Source organism: Pagrus pagrus, assembly GCF_965226575.1.
Source record: "Pagrus pagrus genome assembly, chromosome: 24".
Taxonomy (NCBI): Eukaryota; Metazoa; Chordata; class Actinopteri; order Spariformes; family Sparidae; genus Pagrus; species Pagrus pagrus.
The window spans coordinates 19927331-19950271 of record NC_140206.1 but is presented as its reverse complement, the minus strand read 5'-3'; the positions used below and the strand labels follow the sequence as shown (position 1 = coordinate 19950271).

General features: G+C 42.5%; 1 protein-coding gene across 1 annotated transcript in view; it reads left to right on the top strand.

The window, feature by feature from the left end:
• Positions 1-5170, top strand: part of ptgfrnb (prostaglandin F2 receptor inhibitor b) — a 115161-nt gene extending 109991 nt beyond the window's left edge. Inside the window, exon 15 of the mRNA XM_084346674.1 lies at positions 1089-5170. Within this exon, the coding sequence (XP_084202800.1) occupies positions 1089-1201 (113 nt within the window). The 3' untranslated portion in view covers positions 1202-5170. The remainder of the gene's footprint in view (positions 1-1088) is intronic.
• Positions 5171-22941: the final 17771 nt, after the last annotated feature.

The following is a 22941-nucleotide window of genomic DNA, read 5'->3' as shown; positions in this document are numbered from 1 at the left end:
GGTAGCACAAACAGAACACTGGTGTTTAAATTCAGTTTTCAGCCACAAGCAGCAGCATGATGTCCTGAAAGTGGCTAAAAGTGAGTTTTCTTTGTTCACTTGGCTCACTGGTGTTCGCTGTCAGTGAGAACGTCTCCACTGAAACAGTATTTTGTGCCACTCTGCACTTGACTAGCTGACAATGCTTGTGCTTATTTAGGACACATGTATGACAGCTGGCATTGTCAGTGCACAGTGGATTTAAATAAGACAAAAACCTGAATCTTATTGGCCTCAATATAGCCCAATAGCAATCAATAAAATATGCCTTAATTGGCACAGAGGCTGATGTTGTAAGGAGGACATCCCCAGCTGCTATTAATAAAGGAGATCTTGGCTTCTATGCAGCTGTAGTGTCAGTAGTTGGTGTAGCAGTAGTACTTTAGCTCTAATGGTTAGAGTAATGTCTCAAACTGCTGTTTTCTGCCAGTCAGGAACAGATGCTCCTGAACATGGAGCCACTCAGACTCAGAGACGTGATCTGGAGCTGTTATAGTTAGTTTTATTAAAACACTTTCATAAAGACGTCCTGCCACAGGAGTGAACTCTGGAACAAAACATTTGACACATTACACATTTCTGTTTGCATCTCCACCACACCTGTAAATCTGAGAAGATTAGACAATTGAAAATAGTATTACAATATTTGTAGGCTTTATTTTGACACAATATATATTCAGATATTTAATCTCCTCTGGAGACTGGATGACAAAATCAAATATTGCAATATTTATGACCAATTACAATACTGATATTGCAACACTGCATTGTAGGCATGTCTATTGGTAACAAAATATGAACATAATGAGATTTTTGATCAATAATCATCAGTATTTGGATATAATGAAAGACAATTATTAGAACAGTCTAGGTTCAGAAAATGACATCACTTTACTGTTAGTAAGTGAACAACACTTATCATGATATAATGATATCCAATATCTAAGAGTCTATAGTCTCCTACCCCATAACAGTCTCTAAAATCAGTAGAGGTATCTGTCCTGTAATCTGATGTGTCATCCATGTGTTACCCTGTCCTGTGTCTCCAGGTGTGGGCCTCTTCTCTCTGGTCCTGGGTCTGGTCTGCGCCCAGTGCTGCTGCCGCAACACCACGCACACTCCACGCTCACGCAACAAACTGATGGACCTGGAGATGGACTGACAAACACTTTCCCCCGCACCCACACACTGCAGCGCTCACAGGAAACACCACACACACAACAGACACACTCCCACGGACGATTTCTGGGACACCCAGTTGTTTCCGGGTGACGGACGTTGGGAATAAAGCGGCGTGTCATTCTGGAGATGGAAGCCTGACCGATTGATCTCAGTGCTTTAAGGGGTGCCCAGGACTCTCCAGCTCTGCAGTGGTGGAGTTGGGGACTTTTAGCCTTTGAGACTTCAGTTTCTATGAAGATCCATTCAAATCTGTGGCGCTTCCAGTGATTTCTTTTTTTTTTACACAGATATATTTGCTCCCTGTAAGACCACCGCACCACGAGAGACTGAAGAATGTGGTGTTACATTTTTGAGGAGCAGGAGGCTCTTAGACATCACTGCCACTTGGGGATAAAGGAGCACCTCTGTAACCACCAGGGATAACACATGAAGCGCTCAGGCTACAACCTTTTTTTTCTTCCAATGCTAAGGCTCCCTGCTAAGAACAACCACTCTGTGCTCTGATAGGAATGAAGTCTGTCAAATTAACATCGATACCACTGCACCCCCTGGACTTCTTCTTCTTGCGGAAGAACAGGAAGTTCGAGGGGTGGTTGGGGTTGGAGAGACAGAAGTTAATTTACTCGTCTGATTGAACATTGTATCAACATATCCCGGTTCAGTCACAGTGATGTGGTAACCGCAGACTGGTGGTTGAGGCAGCCTGAGCCATACGTCTGTCATGGACTAAACGTCTTGTTCACGCAGGCAGCAGAAATCCCAGAAAACGAAAGTGAGGTATTGCACTAGAACTTCCACCCCAGAGTATTCCTACCTTAACAAGAGGACAATGACTTACCCTTATTCTCAACTCTAGTTTTATGAAAATTGAGAGATTTTAAACTGAGAGACATTTTTAAGCTTTACAAGGAGATATGCAGTCAGTGTGTTTGTTTGTGTGTGAGATATACTGTACATGGTGCCAATATTTGAACTAACAGACGTGTGCTTGGTTCATATCGCCAGATCAACACTTGAACAGCCACTCAAAGTGGTGACAGCAAGCACTCTTCTTTTCTAAATATTCAGAAATGTATCCAGCTGTTGTGTGTGTTCCTGTGTGAGTGCTGTGCTACAGTATGTGAGACAGTTGCATGTATTGTTTTATAATGACACACTGATGTCACTCATGAGCAACAAGCAACAAGCCTCTTTCAGGGTTAAGTCTCCATCAGATTCTCAACCTGTCGCTCCACTAATGTACTCATGTGCTCACAGTGAGAGAGTGTGGGCGGTGCAACAAACTCAGTTACTTCCATTGTTAGCAGCTGCAGAGTTGGCACAGGAAGATGGTGCATGTTTCTCTGTTTCAGTTTATGCTTTTAAGGAACAGGAAAACATTTTGGGAAATACATTTATCACTTTTTTTTCCAAAGGTTGGATTATAAAATCAATGTAAATGGAGGATTAAAGGGTAACTCCACCAGTTTTACACATTGAAGTGTGTTTACAGGAAGTCCACAGGTCTATCATTGCACTCCTGTAACACTGTTGGACTGTTTAAAACCTGTAAACACACTTCATTGTGTTCAGTTGGTGGAGTAACCCATAAAGTATGGAGCTAAAGTAAGGATGTGGTTAGCCTATCTTAGCATACAGGCAGGAAGCAGGGGGAAACATCTGTTTTCTTGTCTATTATTTTACATTAATGTTTGTGTACAGATCAGACAAGCTGGACTCTTTGTTAATTAGAGACTGTTAATAATAGGTACTCGGAACACATTTTTATGGGTTATGGACAGACCGAGGCTGGCTGTTTCTCTCTGCTTACAGTCTTTATGCTAAGCTAACCGAGCCATGCTCTGACTCCAGCTTTGTATACAGCACACAGACATAATATCAATCTTCTTATCTAATTCTCTTTTTTTTAATTTATATCTTAAAAAGACAGCAAATTGGCTTAAATGTTGAACTGTTGCTTTAAAATCACATGACTTCATGGAGTTTAAGTAGCAGTCTAACATTATGGGAAATCCACGTTTGCTCTCATAATCAGACTCAGATGAGAAGACAGACATCAGTTTAAGCCCTGTCTGAGACTTGACATGTGGTTAGCCTAGCCATGCTTAGCCTAGCTTAGCACAGACAGGACACGGGAAAATGCTAGCCTAGCCCCATCAGAAATGTAACAATTAGCATTGAAATAACTAATTTCCTTATTTTTACTAAAGCCTTATAGAAATCCGCTTTTACACTGTCATCACCAATCGGCAGATTTGTTCTGTTTTGCTGCCATATTTCTCAAAATGTCAAACTGTTCCTTAAAAGTTGCTTACTAGCTTGAAATGTATCCACAAAATCCAAGTTCAGTAAAATGGTTCCAGTGCTCAAATGTTCCTTTTCCAGTTGATTAGAATTGTTTGGTCTCTACTCTTCCCAGAGAAAATTGGTGTTTCCTCACCGTGAGCAGCCAGACCTGAGAATCAGACGTGTTCAGAGCTCTGCCTTTACTTGCTGATTCACAAAGTCAGCTGAACTCTGTTGAGTCTCTGTGCTGTTTTTATAGCAGATGAATGAATCGTGACTGTTGTATCATGTAGACGGTTGTGTGAACACACACGAAGTGAGGAGGCTTCAGTCCGGTTTCCTCCTGAACCAACTGGGTTTTATCCAATGTTTAAATGGTTTTAAAGAGGTATTATAAGCAACATTCTGAACTTTCTGAGCAATATGATGATGTAGTCAGGTCACAGCACGTGTGAAGCTGTACTCATTACATATTTTTCACCCTGAGTCGGAGCGAAAACGCTCAAAGTTAAGATTAGTTTAACACTGTGTCCTGACTGCCTGCGAGTGTCTAACTTGATGTGATGTGAGACGCTCGCTGTCCTCTCTGAATCCATTAACATGCATTCTGTCATATCATGTACATCAGACTGGAGACCACTCAAGTAATAGAGGGTTAAGTTTGTTAAGACAGCCTATCTTTGTACATTTGTACTTTTAAACAGAAAACACAGGTTTTATACAGTGACATTCAGATGTTTCTCTACTGGAACAGAAACATGGCGTCAGCCTCAAACATCGCTCCATGTTGCGCTGCTCTGCGTCACTTCCAGCCGGTAAAGATACTAAAACGGGAAACAAAGAAATCAAACTGATTTTGTCGCAGACACTTGCTCATGTGGCATGTAGACAGGACACGGTGTGAACTATAACTATAATCTAATCAGAATGCAATACCCACATCTCTGACTGATGATACTCACAGGGTTAATTTCACCAATACAAACCTTTACAGATGACATTTGTAGTGAATCTTAACGAGCAGATATAGTCTGAATGCAGTCAGCTTCAAGCAAAAGAAGCCACGGGACACCAGAGATCCTCCAAAAGTGCTGCTGTTCTGTTTCCTTCAGCAGGGTCACCGAGAGACTCGGCTGAAAATCCACTCTGAGAAATATTTATACAATGTGTGTGTTTTGGATTAATGTTGAGAGTTACTTCAGAAACTTCCAGTAAGACTCCATAAACCCAGTCCACAGGTGTGTGTGAGTGTGTGTGCGTGTGTGTGTGTGTGTGTGTGTGTGTGTGTGTGTGTGTGTGTGTGTGTGTGTGTGTGTCTGTGATGGTGCTGTTGCAGTATTCACTATAGGTTTTATCACTATCTTCAATACACACACACGCACGCACGCACGCACACGCACGCACGCACACACACACACACACACACACACACACACACACACATTCACAGTACTGGAGCACACAGTTGAATAATAGGGCTCTGTGCCAAATGCTCTAAACATTAACACACATACACACACACACACACACACACACACACGTAGCATTGATACCCAACTGAACATGTCACTGCAAGACTTCCCCAGTGTCCTTTGATTTTGTCATTTTATTGCAATGAGTATGTTGAATCCTGTTTTTTAAATAAATAGATTTGTAAGATGTATTCATTTTGTAAATTAATTATGTGGTGTGATTTTATTGTGTTATTAATTGATTGTCATTGATTATATTATGTAGTTTTTGATATGATGCCAAAAAGTGAAAGCCACGGTCCCAGTGATGTCTGTGTGCTTCATCTTGAAAATGCTTGTCACAGTTGTACTAGTAGCTGCTGTCCATTGACAAAGAACTGTTTATTTGACAAAAGATTAGACAAAGACTTTAAACTCCCCTCAAAGCCACAATTTTTTCATTTTACATTTCCATTTGTGTGCAGACTATTTTCTTTAAAGAAAGAGATCATGAGTTAATAAATGCGCAATTTCTCTCAGAGGCCGAGCAAATAAAGGCTCTTCCTGAAAAATGTTAAAGCCAACCTGAAAATATGATTCTCTTCACTTTTTGTAGAGGAAACATAAACTTATAATAATGATACTGCAGATATTTCCATGGAGTTTTGGACAATATCTCTAGAAACCTCTGACTTGGTGATTCCCACAACAGCAGCTGACTGATGTCTGAGCCACTGTTCAAGGCTCATCAGTTCTGATATAACTGCTTTAGCAGCATCTGTGCTTACATTTTCAGGAACGGCAATTGTTGTTTTCATCATAAAGTTGCTTCTTTCACTGGCAGTCACATCTAAACCAAGCCTATAGCTACAAGTAGTTCCTCATAGGATGATAGTTGTTCAAAACCAATGTGGTCTGGCCACAAGCACAGAGCTTCAAGGAGGATGGATTCATGAGTCCAGCTGCCCAAGGGCGTTATAATTATACCTGGACACAGCCATGGAGGCGAAGTCCCATTCATTTCTATGAAAGCTGCTCAGTGGGACATGAAGCCAAAATGACTCGACTGTCTGCCACATAGCTGCCACATTGTGGGTCCCATAGCGTGCACGCACTGGAGACGTCAACTGACCAAGCCAGCAAATTTCCAGTTTAGCGCCCGGCTAACTTGAATGGGGATAAAATAATTTAATTTTGCGGCTCTTATAGACAGTGAAACAAGTCATTTCGAGGGGGTTATGACACAAAATGTGTCCACTGTTTTAGAGATGCTTCTTTCACCATGTTAGCTTATGGTTTGTGATTTCGCTTATGGGCCCCAGTGCATCACGTGACGATGTAATTACACGCTTTAGCCACTACCAAAGTTGGCTTCAAAGCCTGGTGCTCTTCCTGGGGACTTGCAGCTGTCTCACAAGGTAAACCAGCCATTAGCAATGTAACTGTCAACTGTCAATTTTACATTCAACATTTGGCAGAAACCAATCACACTGTTTAATTTATATTACACTTGAGAAACTGTGCCAATGTTAGCAAGTTAGCTTCTTAGGTTTCCCTCTTCATTTGACGCTAGCTTTGTTCATGTTATTTCAACTCCTGCTGAGTCATCAGCGGCTCCTGCACACTCACTGCTGTGTCAATTAGGCATTTAAAAAAGGAGGTCGGCTAGCTCGTGTTGGCTGTTAGCTTCATGGGCCCAGCTGCTAGTGCTTGAATGACAGACGGGACTAAGCAGAAGTCAACATGTTAGCCTTCAGGCTGTTGCAGCCAAGTGTGTTTATTATGTGGACAGATATTGAAACAGTCGAGTTACAGCACCAACACTGTCCAACCCATCCATATCAGAAAAACCTTCATTATTCAACTAATATTTATGTTTCTTGTAAGGCGGCAACCTCTAGTGGCCGTAGTAATTATCACGGCAGTAAAGGAGGAAGTCAGAGTGAAACAGTTTACGTCTTAAACTGTTTCACTCTGACTTCCTACTGGCCATGAATAGTGGTCTCCTCTAAGAGGAGACCACTATTCATGGCCAGTGTGTAACCATATGGCAGTGAGTTACTTTAACTTACTAGCATAATGAAGCTACAACATGTACCTAACATAGGTATGTTTGCAACTGAAGTTACATGAGCAACATAGTTACTTTAATTCAAACCACAATGTTTCCATGAACAGAAACAATTCATCTTCCTGCCTAAAACCAATCAAACTGCATCTGCATTACAAAGATCCAGTACGGCCATCGCTGGTACGTGTCAATGGTCATGTTTCCGAGAACAGTGATATGTCGTTTTAGGAGCCACTGACAATCTACATGTTTCTACAGTCTTTGGGTACATGGAGGACATGTTGACATGTCACTTTGATTCATCCTGGAGAACAGGTTTCAAGACATGTCAGGATTGTGCCGGAAGGAAGGAAGGAAGGAAGGAAGGAAGGAGTCATGAAAATAAAACCAATGACGACATGTTTTATTCTCTAATTAAAGGATTCATATACTTTGTGTATTGTGACATGTTTTCATCACTTTAGTTTTGTGGGGTGCAATGATCTTTGCAGCCTGTAGTGGCCGCTAACTGGGCTGCATACTGGGTCTCCTTCTGATGTTGCTGTGCTTCACCCAGAACAACATTCATGTGTTTGTCTGACATGTTGCTGCTGCTGAAGTGGATTTATCTTGCGAATACAGCAGCAGTGATGTGATAATGGAGGAGCCCTGGCTGGCCCACATTTGCCCTCTTTCTGTTCAGATGTGGCAGCAGAGTTTTTCCAGAGGATCTGATGTGGTCGTGATCAGAGCTCCTGCTCTGAGACTTGTGACAAATGTGGGCCAATTTACTTTTCTTCTCCATCTCTGGGCAAGCCATCAATCAGGGTTTTCTATGCTTCCAAACATCAGAAAAAATAACAACTTCAAAAACTTCTGGCAGAATAAATGTTTTATGATACAACATTGGACTGAGTCTATATCTCTTCCCTCCACATCTTTTTACTGTGTCTCCATCCTCTTGTTAGTCTTCCGGGATTTATTTCCTGTCTGTTGATAGTCTTTCTCTCTCTTTTTATTTGCCACCAATCTCGTTTTCACTCCATCTCCATCTCACTGTTTCCTTCAGTTTCCCTCTGTATTTTTCTCACTGTATCTCTCTTCTCTTCCCCTCATCACACCAATCTCCCTCTCTCTTGCTCTTCATCAGAAATGCAGATGAGTTGAAACCTCAGTGGCTCTCCTGGGTTTTGATTTGTACACCTCTTTAACAACAGTCTCTCCATCCAACTCTCTCTCCCTCTCAGCTTCCATCTCATGGGCAGATAGAGAAGAAGATCCAGTGTTGATTGGCTCTTCTCTAACTTGCACTCATTCTCTCTCAGGGTCCATTTGACCCACTTCTCTCGTCCCTGTGTGTGTGTTCATGTCTCTTATGGATCATTTGGTAATGTGGCCTTGTCACAACTTAAACCGTTGTCTTCCATAATTGACTCAGTGCTGTGTGTGTGTGTGTGTGTGAGTGAGTGAGAGAGAGAGATTAACAATAAACATCACAGGATATATTTATTTGCTTCTCATTCTCACCACTGTACTCTCCTGCTGTTTCGGAGATGGCACATTTGGTGGTGTTACCCCCGGCTCTGACTCGAGCGTGTCACAGCTTGAGGGTTGCTCCACATAACAAAAATTTCAGACGGAAAAATTCAGCAGTGCATGGAGACAAGTACACAGCCTGTTCTCCCCAGAGTCTACCAGAGGCGACACGTTTTCTCCTCTTCATTGTAATCAACGCTGGTGTTTACAGCAGCTCCACACAGCCTTGCCTCCGTCACCCTGCTCTTCCACCTCTTAATGCCATCGCTCTGTTTCTGGCTGGTTTGGTGTCTTTTTTCTCTGCTTGCCAGAACAACTGTTTTTCTCCCCAAAAATACATGGATGTATATATATTCCACTAACAATCAGAATAAAAATGCTTTATGTAACCACCTCACCACGTATTCGTCATTGACGGGTGATTGAAGACTCTTTTTTAGCCAGGCTTGTAGTGCGACTCTAAAAAAGGCCAGTGTCAGCAGATAGATGCTCCACTTTGATCTACAAATATCTGTTGGATGGTTTTGGCATTAAATTCAGATGCTGAAGCCTCCTGACTTTAGTGATCCCCTGACTTTGCATCTGGAGAGGTTTGCCTTTTTTTCTAGCGACTTTGGTGACCCCTCAACTTTTCATCTAGCAAGGAGAATTCCAGGAATTGAGATCTTAGTGTTTCCTGGGAGTCCTCGCCAAAATCAGCTCCCGTTTCCCAGAAAACCACTTGGACATATTGAAACTGATGATGACAGAGGACATGCTGATAAAGACAGATAGTTGCAGTGTGTTTTTCAAAGACACTTTGTTCATTTTTAAATTCACAGCGTGGCCATTTCTCCCAGCACACTGGTCAGCTCTGACAGGAGGCTCGACAGCTGTTCTCCTACAGGAGCTACAGTAATACGATGTGTTGATGGATGGCCGTGAAACCCAAAACACGTCTTTTTACCACTCAGTGGTCAGTGAGTAGAGAGTTCTCACTGACGGTGTCAATGTGGCTGAGTCACCCAGCAGCAGCAGCAGGAGGCTCGCTTCAATTAACCTCCAACTCTGCAGCATGGAGAGGTGCAACAGGTGCTCCAATCCTCGCAGGTGTTGCTGCACCTTCAGTCAGTCTGTCAACTCACTCCTCACACAAAGTTTACCCACAATGCTCCACAGTGGCCCAAAGTCATGTGGTGCTACTGTGAAGTGTTTGAGTTAATAAACTGAAGTATTTCTACAAGATAAGTCTCCTCAGCCCTCCAGCTCTGCCCGGGAGAGAGTGTGTGTGTGTGTGTGTGTGTGTGTGTGTGTGTGTGTGTGTGTGTTTCTAGTCTGGCTTTTATCAACCAATTTCCAGAGTAACTGAGCACACAAACAGTGTGAGTGCAGTCGACAGACAGGCGTATATCATGTTTCTGCTCTGCAGCCTCAGTCTGTAGCATCAACACTTCATCACTTATTGCTGTAAGGAAGAAAAGGGCCCCAACACACACACTGATCCTGCTCGGGGGCCTTAAGTCTTCAGGGCCAGGAAAGCAAATACCGCTCAAAAAACAGTCATGACCCAGGTGGTCACGCATCAATGGTGGACACTAAATACACACACTTCAAGTTATACACAATAGCATTACTTTTACTTTACTTTACTTTGTAGATTAATAATGATAATAATAATAATAGTATCAACACATATACATTATGGTGTTATAGGTTAAGAAATGATCCATGGGGGAAACTCACAAGCTAACCAGCAGTAGCAACTGATACCAGCTGCATAATGCATTGCCAGAAAGTGCATACATCATTACATTAAAGGTCCAGTGTGTAGGATTTAGTGGCATCTAGTGGCGAGGAACAAAATAGCCCTCCTCTCATACTCCCCTGCAATGGCCAGCAAAAATGGGAGAAAAGTCACATTTTTCTGTCCAACAGGCCCAGGTTCGTCACTAAGCCCAACCTGAACCTGACAGGCGCTCTGTTTTTATACCTGACTCCGACTCGAGTCCGACACAGAGTTTGTGTTGCCCTGTGAAACAGTTGTTACTAGGGGTGTGCAGAACAGCCGATATTTGTATCTGTATTTGTATTTGTTGAGGGGGGGAAAGTATTTGTATTTGTATTATGACAGCGAAGAGGCATTGCTCTTCACACATTGATATCTAATTAATAAAAATACATATACATATATTTTGTATGGTGAGAGTTGATCTGGAGATGCACCCAGGCAGTAACTACTACCGATGAGACCCAACCTGAACCCCGACGTCATTACTAAAATGTTAGTTAGGGCAGGTATCCATGCTCTACATGAAAAATGAGAAAGTCACTCTCCAGAGCCAATGCTTGGTTTGTCTGTTCTGGGTGCTGTAGAAACATGGTGGAGCAACATGGTGGAGCAACACGGTGGAGCAACACGGTGGAACAACATGGTGAAAGAGGAGCTGCTCCCTCTCTGGATATTAAAGGCTGACAGCTGTAAGGTAACGAAAACACAATGATTATCAGATCCAGGTGCTAATTCACCAATAAACACATTATAATGAATATTAAATTCAATTTCTGCTAATAGAGCCTCCTAAATTCTACACACTGGACCTTAATAATCATTATCCATGGGCATGCATCATGTTGCTCATCCTGTCTGACACTCATGTTTTATTGGACGTAACAAACAATTAATCCTCTTGAGGCTGCAAGCTAGCTCTACATGTTTGTCTTTTTTCCCCTGGTGGATGTATGCTGCTGTTTTTTTAACTTTACATTTCATTGTTTATTGTTGAAGGACAGAGGTGATGATGAGCAGCGAGAAGTGAAGAACAGACCGGGTCATCAGTCCAGAGCACATTTCACCTACAGGACACTGAAAAGCTCTGGGCTCCTCTTTTTTACTGAAGCAGCAGCAGTCAAATATTGGACTAGGAGAGAGTGTTCACTGACCCCCCAGAGTAAATGTTAGTGTGTCTCTGTGTCTGTGTGTGTGTGTGTGTGTGTGTGTGTGAGAGAGAGAGAGAGAGAGAGAGAGAGAGAGAGCACGCTCCCAGGAATGCAGCGATGACTCGTCAACACCTTCTCCTCACCATGGCAACTATGTCAACACAGTGGTGGGGGATGGGAGGAGAGAAAGAGTGTAAATGAGGTGGGGGGTGCAGTGTGTGTGTGTGTGTGTGTGTGTGTGTGTGTGTGTGTGTGTGTGTGTGTGTGTGATTTATTATTAGGTAGAAGATATTTGACCTTAGTTCTCCATAAATCCCCCATACCCCCAACACACACACACACACACACACACACACACACACACACACACACACACACACACACACACAGAGCGAGAGACTTCAGAGCAGTTAGATCATTCTCAGAGTCACTTTCATCTTCTGTCGACTTTCACTCAATGATTTATAAAAGATTTAAAGACAGACGCATTACAAGAGAAACACACTCTGACACAGATAGCAGGAGAGAAGAAGGGTTGGACTGGGCTGCAGGAGCATATTGTTCTTTGACTAAAACTGTCTCAGTACGAAAGATGTGTATGATGCAGCTTCATTGATTTTTTACTGATCACTACCACACTAGCTGTACACAGAAAGCCCTCAAGCTAGTTTGATTATAATGAGAAACATTCAGATTCCACACTGGTTTCTATTTCTCCAGCTCTTCAGTCTAAATGAGTCCAAACTCCTGCTCGGTTCTGCTCAGTGCTTATGCTCACCTCTCCTCACTGGCACCTGCTGCACACTTGGTTTTTTTGTCAGGTCATGTCTGTGATCAGAGAGCCTTACTGGCTACACAAATACAGATGACAGGTTTAGATATTCATTCAAATTGTTTGCACTACTCAATTAGGATTTTAAGAGTAACTAAGTAGATTACATGGTGTAATGCATACTTAAGTACAAGTAAAATTACAAAAATATAGCTGTTGTCTCAGACAGGAAAAGGCAGAGGCAACAGAACCTGCTGTTAGAGGTGCCCTGTAAACAGTAAACAGACAAAGGTTGTTTATTGTCACTGTATATTTTGTGTCCTTGAGGTCTGACAAAACATGTTGAGTGTATTTCCTGCATAAAACATTTGTAGAACTGATTTATTTAAATGTCTTTATTGTCTATTATCTAAGCCGTGCATTAGTCTCCACTGCTCTGTTGAAGGCATTGCTGTATCTTTGTGTTATATCTTGGCCAACTGTCAGTCACTAGAATAATGTCAAACCTATGGCAGGATTGTATATTGTGTCGTTACTAGGGGTGTAACAATACACAAAAAGCACGGTTTGATACGTACCTCGGCTTTGAGGTCACGGTTCGGTTCATTTTTGGTACAGTATGGGAACAAAATGCAAAACATAAATTTGCTTGTTGTTTATTCGGAACTTTTGTAAACCAACAATTTATTGTAACATTATACAAAATATGAAAATAAAATTAAAAAAATAGAATACTGTTGTAATAAGTCTGGTAATAAGTTAAATCAATTATTGTCACCGTCTCTTTAAGTCCCTCTGCCAGGTTTGCACTGGTGTGTTGTTCATACGGGCTGAGTTGCTAGGGAGAGGCTGCTTGATTGCCAAAGTCAGCTGCGTTTGCACTAAGGTCATTTTTTTTTTTTCTTGTAGCAGTGATATTCACACTCAGGTGGTGCCGTGTCAAGTGCGCGGCACAATGCAGAAATTCAGCCGAATTTAGCACAGAGCAGACAGGAAGTCAGACACGAAACAACAACAATTCATCCGGTTGATTTTCAAAATAAAACACTCCGTGTTGATACAAGCACAAAAACCTCAAAAAAGAGACAAATATGCGCTCTTCTTCTAATTCTTCAGTCGGAAACACTACGTGTTGTTGTGTTTATAACACGTATAACTGCAGTCGTGTGTGATTTTGTAATTATCACGGGAATTCCTTGGTTTCGTTTCTCCAGCTGTTCGGCGGAACTGCACCGTGCAGGACTCGTCTTTCTCCGCGTTAGCCATGATGTAAACGGGCCGCACGTGTAGCTGCAGGCAGAAAATAAACGCAGCAACTTCCATTCCGGGAACTCACCCGTGCACAGCCCTGTACCGAACCGAACGTCCTGTACCGAAACGCTTCAATACAAATACATGTATTGTTACACCCCTAGTCGTTACATAACATTGCTTAATAGCTACTAACTACTACTAGCACTAGTGGTCAAAAACTCCACAGCGCACCTTTAAAACAGCAACACTTCTTTGTAAGATCATATCATTTGATTAGAATCACCGTGTCAGCTGGATTCACTCTAAATCAGCACAATTTGGTGAACTTGGTTTTCATTTATAACTCTAACCAATAGTAACCATGTTGATCATATTATTCTAACACACCAGCCCTCCACACTCCACCTGGGTTGAGCTATCACAGAGCTGCAGTACACACTCAGTGCCACCCTGCAGACAGCCTGATCCTGCTGCATGACTTGTCCTTGTATGGTGCTGTGTCTTCAGCATGGCACAGCTCCAGCCCTTCACCAGGCACACATCCACATCTAAGTACACACAAATAACTGGACTGTAAGTATGACTCCACACTGTCTCCCACTCTCTCTGTGTGTGGCTTGATGCCAGCTAATATCTATATAAGAACCAGGCTGCACTGTGATGCTGCAAATACTGTACCTCAGCCTCCAGATGGTGAGTGAAGCTCAGGGTTTGATGATGGCTTTACTGAGAGGGAAAGGTAGGAAACCATCTTAGGACCACTAAAGATGTGTTTTAACAAATATCAATTAGATGTACTGTAAACCCTCAAATGATCTTAATTCAGGGACTGTGGGGGGCAATAATATGACATAATTGTATCCATATTATTGATGTGTTTACATCCAAGCAGCATTTCAAGTAGCTGGTTATAGTGAAACTTATTTTGACTATTCTATAAGCTGTTAGGTCGTTCAAAGACCCTGCTCGTGGCCCACTCCTACAGATACTTTTTGGCATTTGCTATTTGGCAGAGCTGTAAACTCATTCACACAGTCCTTCTGAGTCGTTGCTCACAGCATGTTTGCTGCCCCCAATGGTTGATACACTAGAGCTCAACTCTGGGACTTGTATCATTTATACACACTTATCATCAGTGTTGGGCAAGTTACTTTCAAAATGCAATATATTACATATTATGAGTTACCTTCATTTCAAAGTAATATATTACGTTACATTATTACTGTCTGCGTAGAGTAATAAATTACTTATTAAACTACTTTTTAGTTACTTTAAAAAAAAAAGCCCAAATAATCTATATAAAACAATTGAAGAGCTGAGATATTTTTAGATAAACAAATGTCCTTGGACACAGGGACAAGCAGGCAGACAAAGGATCACAGTCTGATATATTATGAGATAGGAATAAATATTTTTAATTGTAGGCTCAGTCATATGAAACACAACAGACACAATAATATTAAACACACAGAGCCTATATTAATATGCTCATGCGCAGTATGTATGGGTTCTTATATAAACAACAATAAACTCTTCACTTCGGTTGGTAACGCAGATTGTAATGTGTTACAGGATGTAACTAGTAATTTATTACTGAAATAGTAACATGTTATATTACTCTGTTACCGCTAAAAATAGTACATTACTGTAACGCATTACCCCCAACACTGCTTATCATTGCCTCCACTAACCACAGGTTTATTCAAAGCAGCGTGGACTGAAGTAACAGGGATTAGCTATAACTTTAATATTGTCATCTAACTAACTACAGATGAAACATTTATATTATAATGACATCATTAATGTGCACAGTCCCTGACAAATAAGGTAAATCTCATTGTTTTCTCATTGCTTTAGGGCCCAAAAGCACAGAGTCTGCCCCTGTGGACATGTGAAGTGTTGAAAATTCAATAATCACAGCTCTTAAAATAGGTACAAAATAGTGATGATGAGGTCTCCACACACACACACACACACACACACACACACACACACACACACACACACACACATGCACTAATCACTAACAATGTGTATTGACATCATAGCTGTAATTCCAAGGCTGCTGTGATCTGAGCTAATGCTCCTTGAGGGAGCATTAAAGCAAAAGGGATAAGAGAAGTCAGAATAACTTCGACGTGTCTGTGTGTTTGAAGCTGTTTGAAGCTGGCACGACGCTGTGACTGTGGTTTTCTGCAGACTTTGGTCGCCCCTGATCAGCTTTTTCACTCTGTCGACACATTGGAGGGCTGAGGACACATTTGACTTTGTGTTTCACAGCAAACTAAGCATCAATATGTCCTAAAAATACACAGAATCTTGCAAATAATGAAGTTAATAATTTTTGTTTGTTTTTTTTGTTTTAAAAAAATGTTTTTAAAAATATACACAATTGAAAAAAATGACCTTATATGGTAATTCAATGGTTCAGATCCTATCCCACAGGCCTGAACTTCTTTAATCTTTAATTGCTGCTACTTCCATCCACACTCACATGATTGATTATTCTATCACTCCTGTTTTCAAGATGAAGGAATCTGATAATAAAAGCAGAATAAAGTGACCTGGCTTTTCAGAGGCAGACTACATCCATATCAGTTTACCGAGTTGTAAACTTCTCCATAAAATTTTACTTAACCTTGTAATCCTCCACCCAGGCATTGCTTTACAACACTTTAAAATGCTCACAACACTTCAAGAAGCACGTCTTGGCCTGGATTTACACACAACATCAGATTTCATTTTTGTAACAAGTTCGCGGCTTTATTGGATCTACTGCAGCGAGGTCAACATGCTGCACTCAGGTCAGCCTGCAGACGTGAACTCCTCACATCACTTCATGCTTTGTGCCACATGACAGAAGTTTATAGACATCCAGCCTCCTGAAATGTAGTCTTCGTGTATCACCACTGCTGACTGATCTGAGGAAGCAGCAAATGATGAAAAGAACAAATCTGACTTCACACACTGAAAATATTGACTAAAATTTAAAGGAACAGTTCACCCACACAGTAAATTCAGTCTCTTATTATTATTATTATTATTATTATTATTATTATTATTATTATCATCATCATTATTATCATTATTATTATCATTAGTATCTTATTATTCTTGTTTGTTTTTTGTGGACTACGAAAACTTCACCTGACTCTGCATCAGCCTGGAGGGAGGAGATAATGACTTTTGAGTGAACTTTAACTTTACATCTGCTCACAAGAAAAGCAAAAAAAAAGTTTCTTTACTACATAGATAACATGAAAAATAATACTGTAGCACTTTCATATTAAAGCCTCCAATGTATTGCATTCAGAATATTTGGACTTTTGATTTAAATGGAGAGTGTGCACAACCAGCATACTCAGCCCACTGTGTGAGTGAGATACAGGTCAATTCTGCACACACATAAATGAATCACAACATTCTCTCTCTGGCCGAAAGGCTCTCACACTCCTGCTAACAATGGCAGAAACCTTTAGTAAACAGACGTGTCAGCATCAGTTTAGTGAATTGCAGGCTCAACATTTTGCAGTGGGTTCACGTGTGTTTTTATCCCCACATTTAAACAATAGCCCATCACCCCCTCTGCATGACAGCTGGCTTTGTTTGTCTTGTTTTATGTTCTAATTAGACTCTGTTTAATTAGACTGTGCAGGTGATCACACATTTTTCCAGCTGATAACACAACTAATGAGCTAATTATTAAAGGAATAGTTCACTCTAGAATGAAATTCAGTCATTATCGACTCATCCTCATGCTGATGAGAAGTCCGGTGTAGTTTCTTATTCCTCAAAGTGCAGCTGGAGACCCGCGGGGGTTCCCTCCCTCGCAGTAAACATCCATATAACGAGCTTTTATGGCGTCCAAGACGAAAAGGTCCATAAAACTACACAAAAACTTAATATTCCTCCATACTGCTCGTCCGCTGCCATCCAAGTGTCCTGAAGTGGCGACATCCAGAGTTTACTCGAAACGACGTCATTTAGTACATTTTTCTAGCCTAAACAGTCACTATGCTATATCTGCCTGGAGGCACGCTCCGCGTTCACGCGAGTCTCCCTCACAGCGTTTGCACTACGGAAACCGCACCGGACAAGATGAACGAGACTCGTGATAGATACACACCGGTATTTACTTCCTGCTGTGAGCCACCGAGCGACACACAAACACAAGAGGGATCTGCTGCACTAGTGATTTGAAACTTTGACACTCACAGCCCAGGTCTCCAGCTGCACTTTGAGGAATAAGAAACTACACCGGACTTCTCATCAGCATGAGGGTGAGTCGATAATGACTGAATTTTGTTTTAGAGTGAACTATTCCTTTAAAGACCGAGTCATCCTGTACACATTACAATTCAAATTTAAGGTGAATCTGACCTTTTTAATGGGGCAGTTCACTTGTACCACTTCTACACTAAAATTAGTGTAGTTAGCAGTTATATGTGTTTTTCACTCTGGAGTCAAAGTCAATTATACACTTTCCCACTGAAGCAAAAGCCAGAGGTTTGTTAGTGGATTTTTGTCCAGAGTGAAAGTTGTGTTAAGATACAAAATCACGACAGCATCAGTCTGACAGTAATTTCCTAATGACAGCATGTGTTTATGGAGAAAGTTCACTTTCCGTTTCCTACTGATAGACAATGTTGGTTTTGAATTTTGGAAGGGATTGACACATCATGCTGTCCTGCTTATAGGGCAGTGTGTCGGGGATAGCTGTGTCATTCTGAAGAGCAATCACAATGCATCCTCAAGTTTAAATAGGAGGAGTTGGAGTGGAATTTCATTTAATGTTACAGTGAAAAAAATGTATCCATCTCCATGCCTGGACACCAGCAAGAGCACATGAGAATTTTTTTTTTTTTTTGGAGAGTTATATGACCTTTCAAGGAACTGTCTTATGGCATGCCATGAAAGGCTGTTACCGTGGCTACGACTGTAGTCGTATTAAGTGGAGGGAGGGTCTGTCGGCTCGTTGTAGTATAATGTAGTACGCTGACAGTCTTTTTCTGTGGATTAACACACAGTTAAATGTGATGGGCATAAACTGAAGTATGTGTGACCCAGATCTGCTGTTTCTGCCATGTTTAAACAGAAGAGTGAAGATGTGGGTCGAGTCATCTTCAAAGTGTGATGCAGTGTTTGTGTGCAAACGTAGTCAGCATATCATCAGTCACTGCATTTCATGGTCACATAAACCCACAGGGTTGGGCACACTTGTCACACTTCAAACACAATCACCAACCATTAAATACTGTATATCATTACACACATGTCCTGCTCATGCATGACAACACCTCAGGACAACTGTAAATACACAGCAGTCAGACTCATGCATGCATGAAAAATTATCAATCAAGTGTCATTTTATTGTCAGAACAGACAGGACTCACACACGCACACACATTCTATACAGATTATAGGAGTGTCTGATGACTCTCTTAAGGCACTGGAATCAGTGCTGAGTGATGACCTTTTGAAGTTTCAAAAGATAACCAAGGATTTATATTTCATAAAACATGCTGCTTGGCTCTGTCACTTAAAGCTAATGATCATATAAGAGCGGCATAAACTAAAGCTACTTAGCCACAATGTTGAAATTGTCATTTCAAGCAAGTGACTGCTGTTCAAGACTGTGTTTCACTATTTGTAAGTTTGAAACCACTGAATATTTTTGTTATATCAGAACATTCCAGCTGTGTTTGTGACAACCATCAATTCATCCACATAAAAAGACGAGCTCTTACAAAGAGGTTTTCATGCCTAAACCTAACCAGATCAAAAGCACAGCATTGTCAGAACATAAAATTGAAAAATGAATAAAGGAAATGTAAAGATGCATCATTTCCACGGTTTGCAGGAACATACAATGTCAACATTTATTTTGGCATTGGGTTGATTCATGTTGGTAAAAAAATAAACTAACGTTAACTGAAGCTGAAAGACGACAGAAACAGATCGTGAACCACTGCCATAAGCTAATACAAAAAAAATGAACAAATCAATTTATGAACTGAGGTGGGACAAAAGTTAGGACTTTATTCATTTAAAACTGAATGTTAACCAGGTCTGACCCCAAAAATTGTCAACTTAACTTGCAAAATTCATTTCAATATACACTAACAAACGTTTTACCAGCCTGTCCTCATCAGAAAAGCACCCATACAGGTTGACTGTGAAAGCAGCTTATTAAAACCCATATTTATGTTTTTTTGTTAAGCACCGATTAACCATAACCCTGACCAAGATGGCTTCCTAAACCAAACCCGACTACTGGCCTACGACGGAGGTCGTGTACCTGTTGTTTTGGGAATCACTGGCACTATTCAGTCTTTTTGGTATGAGGACATGTTGTCTTCGCTGTCACAGATGTTTGGTACATTCCTAGGCCCAGGGTTAGGCATTTAACACAGCTTATTGCATCAGTCACATCTTTCACACTTCAAAGTTCAAAGATGAATCCAGTTCCATTTAATTGTAATCAAAAATATGGTAACAATTTGATCAACTTCATTTATTACAAATACACCAAGTGGAGTGGACTACTACATATTTTTTTTATCCAGGACAGATATAATAATATTATTAGGTGTCATGTTCCCCGGTTTAGTATTATTTTCTCCCTCATATTTTATGTCTTGTCTTCCTGTGTTATTTTGTGATCACTCACCTCTGTCTCTGTTTCAGGTTCCTGTCTGCCCTGCCCCCTCCTTGTCTGTGTGCACCTGATCCCTGATTGTGCCTCTCTCACATGTGTCTCATCACTCCCAATCAACCCTGCATATATTCCCCCTTTGTGTCTTGTCTCGTCGCCAGTTCCTTTCTAGTGTTTTTGAACCTCGCTTGTTTTTTGACCTTGCCTTTTGCCTAACGTTTTCTGGATACCTCTGCCTGTCTGGCCCGTGTACCGAACCCTGCCTGTAATAAACCCTGCTTTTGATCATTCAACCGTGCCGAGTCGTGCAATTGGGTCCTTGCCTTCCTGTGCCTAGTTCATGACAGAACGAACTGGCCAGAATGGACTCAGCCGACTCTGACCCGGATCAACGAGCCCTCCGTGCACAGGAACAAAGGCTGGCTCAACAGCAAGAGCAGCTAGCCTGCCTGAGTGCTGGTTTGAGAGAACTGGTGGCCCTCCAGGACTCAATGATGACAACGTTGGGCTCACAGTTTAATGAATTGCTCGCTCATCTACCACGAGAAGCGCCAGCGGAGAAGGCTCCCAATCCGGCCACTCCTCCGGGTCCATCTGCAGTCACGCAGCCTTCGGTCGGCGCCATGTCGCCCTGCCTACAGCTCTCCCGTCCGGAGAGATTTTCCGGGGAATCAGGTGATGTGTAACCCTTTTTGACGCAATGCGAACTGCATTTTGAATTACAAGCCGCTGCTTTCCCTATGGACCGGTCCAAGTTGGCGTTCATTGTTTCCCACCTCACGGGGCGAGCAGAGGCGTGGGCCACGGCTGAGTGGAGCCGCAGATTCGCAACCTGCTCCACCCTCGCTGGATTCACTCGAGCCCTCGAGCAGGTTTTCCAACATACTTCGACGGGCAGGGAAGCTGCCCGGTCACTGCTGAAGCTGAGGCAAGGTAAACGCAAGGTTTCAGACTATGCCATTGACTTCCGCACCCTCGCTGCTGAGAGCGAGTGGAACCCTGCGGCTTTGACTGGTGCATTTTTTCAAGGACTCTCGGAGGCGGTTAAGGACCAGCTGGTTTCCATAGATCTCCCTGTGGATCTGGATTCACTCATCGCCCTAGCCATTAGGATCGACAAGAGGCTCGCCGAGTGGGACCAGGAGCGGGGACGGCTTCGGGCTCGTTCATCACCACACCGCAGGTGGAGGAGCGGCTCTCAGGACCGACCGAACCCCATCCGCCCACCGACCGACAGCCTGCTTCCCATTAACCATCCTGCAGAGGAGCCTATGCAGCTGGGTCGAACCCGTCTCTCCCTGGAGGAACGCCTGTGACAACGAGAGGGACGATGCTTTTACTGTGGACAGTTGGGACATTCAGTGAGTGCCTGTCATGTCAAGGGCGCCGGCACACAGACTATGAGACCGCTCAGGGTGAGTAGAAGTTTAGTTTTTAGTAACCCTGCACAATTTCAGCCCCAGGTGGAAATCACCTCAGATTATAATTCATTGCGGGCTTCTGCTTTCATTGACTCTGGTGCTGACGCTAACATTATGAACTCCTCTCTTGTTAGAAGACTGAGGCTGAGGAGGTTCGCCCTCCAACGACCACTTGAGGTAAAAGCCGTTGATGGCACCCCCCTGGGTTTGATTACTCATCGGGCACAATCAGTAAGGCTAACTTTCCCTGACTCCCATGCTGAAAAGCTAAGCTTCCATGTGTTCGACTCAGAGGATCATCAGGTGATTTTAGGCCACCCTTGGCTTAAAAACCACAACCCTAACTTTGACTGGGTTAGTGGGAGGATTACCTCCTGGGGACCTAGATGTGCTGAAACCTGTCTTCCCAGGTCCAGCGGTTCGGTTGCGGCCTCGGTCCCCACAAACCCTGACTTGGTTAATGTGCTGCCATGCTACCATGACTTAGCTGAGGTGTTTAGCAAGGCTAAAGCCACGTCGCTACCGCCACACCGTCGATTGTGCCATTGACCTGTTGCCAGGTAGTACCCCACCCAGGGGCAGATTATTCTCTCTCTCCGCTCCAGAACGCAAAGCTATGGAGGACTATGTTAAGGACTCTCTCGCCGCTGGAATCATCCGTCCATCCTCCTCCCCTGCTGGTGCGGGGTTTTTCTTCGTGGACAAGAAAGATAAAACCCTCAGGCCCTGCATTGATTATCGGGGCATCAATGACATCACCATTAAGAACAGGTACCCCCTCCCTCCCCCTCATCTCTACTGCTTTCGAGCTGCTAGAAGGAGCCACCATATTCACCAAACTCGATCTCCGTAATGCGTACCATTTGGTGAGGATCAGGGAGGGGGACGAATGGAAAACTGCTTTTAACACTCCCACTGGTCACTATGAGTATCTGGTCATGCCTTTTGGTCTCACGAATGCTCCTGCTGTTTTTCAAAATTTGGTCAATGATGTACTCCGTGACATGCTTAATGTGTTTGTTTTTGTATATTAAGATGACATCCTGATCTTTTCCCCCAATGAAGAGACCCACACTCTCCATGTCTGCTCTGTTCTTCAGCGGTTGCTTCAAAATCAGCTTTTTGTCAAAGCAGAGAAATGCGAGTTTCACAAACCCTCGGTTTCATTCCTTGGGTTTGTGCTGGCTGAGGGGGAGATCAGGATGGATCCCGAAAAGATCTCTGCAGTTGCGGATTGGGCCACCCCCAGCTCACGCAGGGAAGTCCAAAGATTTCTGGGTTTTGCTAATTTCTATCGTAAATTCATTCGCAATTACAGCTCCATTGCTTGCATGACCTCACTTCCCTTCACAGACCTTTTGTCTGGAGCCCTGCATGTG